Below are 4,232 nucleotides of genomic sequence, written 5' to 3' on the forward strand. Positions count from 1 at the left end.
GCACACAAAATAATAAAATTAAAAAAAAAAAAAGAAAGTGTTAGTTTGGAGGGACATGCCAGACTCCTAAAATAGGCCATGTTAAGTGGTCAAGTGCTGAAAATTGGGCTTTCTCTTGCCCTCACTATAACCATTTTTGGCAAAGTGGAACGTGGAAGAAACTTGTAGTGACATGAGCCTTTTAAAAAGGAAAGCATGGCCTTTATTCGTCCCCGGCCATTTTGTCAACAGCTGTTGGTGGAGGACCGGCCCACACCTACAATGCGAAGGTAGGAGCTGCGAAAAAGACAAAAAGGTCCTTGGAGTTGATCACCTTTAGGCTCCCACTTGTTCTGAAAAGTGGGAAATACATGCTGGGGTTTAAGCAGCCTCTGAAGATGATCAGGCAAGGAGAAGCCAGGTTGGTCATCCTCAACAACCGCCACCCAGCCTTGAGGAAATGTGAAAACGAGTACTAGGTCTTGTTGTTACCAGTGGCAATAATATTGAACTGGGCACAGCATGCGGAAAATACTACCAGGTATGCACGTTGGCTATCATTGATCCAGGAGATTCTGTTATCATTAGAAGCCAAAACAGCAACAGACAGAGGGGTGAAAATAAATCATGTAGTATTTTTCTTTATTAAAATTGGCCAGAGTTGGTTTTTGAAAAAAAGAAATAAAAAGGAAAGAATGAATATTGTTACTGGATGCTTGTTATGTGCTTTTCAGTGGACTCAGTTCCTCTAGAGGACAAACTAGAACTGCTCCATAGAGTTTCCTAGGCCGAAATGTTTAAAGGACGGCACTCTGGTGGCCAAGTGGATAAGGAGTCATGCTGTCAGACGAGGCATGTGGTTTGAATCTACCAGCTGTTCATGGGAGAAAGATGGGCAGTCTCCTTCCTTGGGATTTACTACCTCTGAAAACCCATTGGAGGCTCAGCTCTGAGCCTGTTTGATGGAATGTAATAGCCAAACAATAATCTTTCAAGGAACACGTCTCTCGGTTGCTGCTGGGTTTGTGCCACTGATTTTACAGTTAACAGGCAAGTTCTTAACCATAGTGGCACCAGGGCCCCGATACTGTTGTTGTTGTGTTAAAGACCATTGAGCTGAGCACGACTCTAGCAACCCTATGAACAAAAGACCTATGCCATAACTATTATAGTTTTTCTATATTCATAGAGTTTCCAGAGGCATGTGGTTTAGGAAGTGGATGCCACTCCTGCTTCCAAGCCTTTCTCAAAGTAGGAGCTTCACCAAACACTGTTCACAATGAGTAACCATTATGGCATTTGACACACCAGTGGTACAGTGTTTAGCATCAATCACAACAACCCCAATTGAATAGGTACAGCAACTTGACATACCAGTGCTGTACCACTTAGAAGAACATTCTTCCCAAACACAACACCAGGCCAGAGGGCCCAACTGCCTTTAAATACAAGGCCTGACCACCAGGTCATGCTTGTCTCTAGACAAGAGGCTTCCAGCCCACAGCTCATCATTAGCTAAACCCGGACAATCCAGTCAGCTCACATAGGATTATGGAAGAAAGAATAGCAAGCACGCAGTGCACACCTGACCCTCACCAGAACAAGAGAGCCCACCTTCCAGAATCCAACCTCGTCACACTTGAGCCTCCAGACTGGAACTTAGGGCTCTTAATAGGAAGTTTAAAGCCAGAACTCCAAACTTGTGCTACCAAGTTGGCTCCAACTACTGATGACCCATTGGCTTTCTGAGACTGTAAATCTTTATGGGAGGGAATTGCCTGCTTTTTTCCAGCAGAGTGACTTGTGGATTCTAGATCAGATAGTGTTACTTCTTGACATGTTACATGGTATACCACCAGGGCTCCTTTTACAGGAAGCTTTAAGTGTCCTGAAAAACTTCAAACTCAGACTTAATACAGTCGAGTCTAAAGTGACTTGTAGTTACCTTCCAGTGGATTTTCCAAATCTGTAAATCAGATGGGAGGAGATTGCATATCTTTCTCCTGAGGATCCCCTGGTGGATTTGAACCAGTGCTGGGCCCTGGCTGTGGAACACCAGTGCACTGACTGAAGATACAAGATGGCCTTGGGCTCTGCCATCTGCAGGTTTTTAGCGAGTCCCATTATCTTCTCTAGAACAGAATACCCTTGTTTAAAAGTGGTGTTCTGTAAAGTGGAGTCTGTGCCATCTCCGTATTGGACAGGTTGTGAGAGAAGTAAGATATAAAGTGGGAAGTAAAGGACTTGGGAGGTGCTGACACCATGGTAGGTGACATATGCTAACTCCTGTCCTTCTGAAAAGCCTTAGGGAAGTTTAGGGCATGATCCACATTATCATTTTTGGTAAGTTCTATTCTAGCAGAAGAGAGTGATTATGAACTTGTCTCATTTTACAGCCCGCCTCTGAGAAAGCAAAGAATGGTCGTGATACATGTAAGTATTTTTTTATAGCTTCTTTAGTCAGTTCTAAAATGGGTCCACTAACCTGTGGGAGCAAAATTACATGAGGGTGCAGAAATAGTTCACAGCTGAGTTGGGAGACCGGAGTCCCAGTTCTCTTTATGAGAGCCTGTGAAAGTTCCCTTAACCAACTTGTAATTTTGTTCCATCAACTTCAAAGCAGCTCATGACAAAACATGTTTTTTCCATTTGCAAAGATCAATTGTAGGGCTCAGATAGTAAAAGATAAAGAACTAAATAAGCATACTGAGATGGTGTTTTTAAAATCAAGATCACAGAAGACGGAAATTCTCCAGTCATATTGCCTTTATTTAATGCCACACTATTTATGTTATCATTTATACATAAGCTATCTAATTTCAATAACCTAAAGAATAGGTAATTATCTGGGTTTTTGTTTTTTTCTGGGGGAGATGATGACAATCACCCGTCACTTGCACTGTTTGCAGGTGACTCTCTGAGGCACTTGTATGAAATGTACTTTGATGACAATTTGCCTGACTTGTGTATTTCAGCCCTGGGGACTCCCAAAGAGTCCGAGAACACTCTTCCTATCCAAGTAGATTATGATGGCTACGATGCTCAGGTGTTCCGGCTGCCAGGACCATCCCGAGCGCAGCGCCTCGCCACCTGCAGGTTTTCTCTTAGATTAACTTTGGGGTTGAAATACAATTGCTTAGAAAGTGAAGGGAAGCCTTTGGCCTGGTAGAGGTCTTCCTCTAACTTAAACATGATATCTAAAACGCTTAGAAGAAAGCATGAAGCTAATGCTTCAAAGACCTGATTTTTAACGGTGGATTTTTAGATAGGACCAAAAAACAAAACAAAACATGAACAGCCAAAGACAAAATGGATCAATTGGACCCCATCCAAACTTTTCTGCAATGAAGGACTTTCTTGTCAAAGTGATGCGAAAGCATACCGATTGGGAGCAAGTTTGGGTGCCATCTAGTTGGTAAGGGTTTAATACTTAGTTCACTGGCAGTTGACCTTCATGTTGTTGTTATGTTCTGTTGAATCAAACTGACCCATACCTGACCCTCCTGCAGGTTTGCAGAGGCAGTATCACTCTGGAGGAGATTGCTTACCAGAGCAGCTGGTGGATTTGAACCATATGCCTTCAGTTTAGCTCCTTACTACTGTGCCCCCAGTGCTCCCCAGATCTTCATGAAGGCAGCCTTAAAGTCATTTGACATGGAAAAGAACCAAATGAAATCCATATTATATAACTCACTGGGGATTCTGTTTTCAGGCTCTTGAGCTCTGCTGTTTCTTGTGCTGTGAAGAATTTTTACACTGTTTCTAGCCAAGTGAAGCATTTCACAGATTCCAAGGACTGCGTCTTAGTGGTCTCACCCAGTGATCTTGGATTCTAGGGCCCAGAATTTCTTTTCAGTTTACTGATTCCCAGCAAGCCAGAGACTTTTCTTTCCTTCATGAACTGATAGCTGTTACAGTTATATGCTTGTTTTCTAGCCTTTTCCCTCCCCACATCGTAACTTTTCTCTTCAGAAGTCTTAGAGCTCACAAGAAGAGCTATTATAAGCAGCTGTCTGAAACATGGATGCTACATAGGGGCCCAGTTGTGCTTTGCTTCTGAGCACTAGAAAATATTCCAAGATTCCTGGTCTTATTTATTTTTTTTTTAAAAAAAAGAAAGGTGACAAGACCTGTCCTTTAAGACCCTGGTTGCATGTTCTTTGAGGATACATGCCATGTCTTTTTTTTTCACTTTTTAAAAAATTATTATACTAGTTTGTTTAAAAAATTCAAATACATTGTTTTTTGAGAAC

The 4,232-nt window shown here is 42.2% G+C and overlaps 1 protein-coding gene across 5 annotated transcripts in view; it reads left to right on the forward strand.

The window, feature by feature from the left end:
- Positions 1-4,232, forward strand: part of DEPDC5 (DEP domain containing 5) — a 170,875-nt gene that overhangs the window by 52,790 nt on the left and 113,853 nt on the right. For all 5 annotated transcript variants that reach the window (XM_006894814.1, XM_006894811.1, XM_006894812.1 and 2 more), the window contains 2 exons: positions 2,376-2,412; positions 2,955-3,075. In XM_006894814.1, the coding sequence (XP_006894876.1) occupies positions 2,376-2,412; positions 2,955-3,075 (158 nt within the window). The remainder of the gene's footprint in view (positions 1-2,375; positions 2,413-2,954; positions 3,076-4,232) is intronic.

The sequence above is a fragment of the Elephantulus edwardii genome, unplaced genomic scaffold (genome assembly GCF_000299155.1).
Source record: "Elephantulus edwardii isolate Elephantulus edwardi_28Jun2011 unplaced genomic scaffold, EleEdw1.0 scaffold00151, whole genome shotgun sequence".
Lineage (NCBI taxonomy): Eukaryota > Metazoa > Chordata > Mammalia > Macroscelidea > Macroscelididae > Elephantulus > Elephantulus edwardii.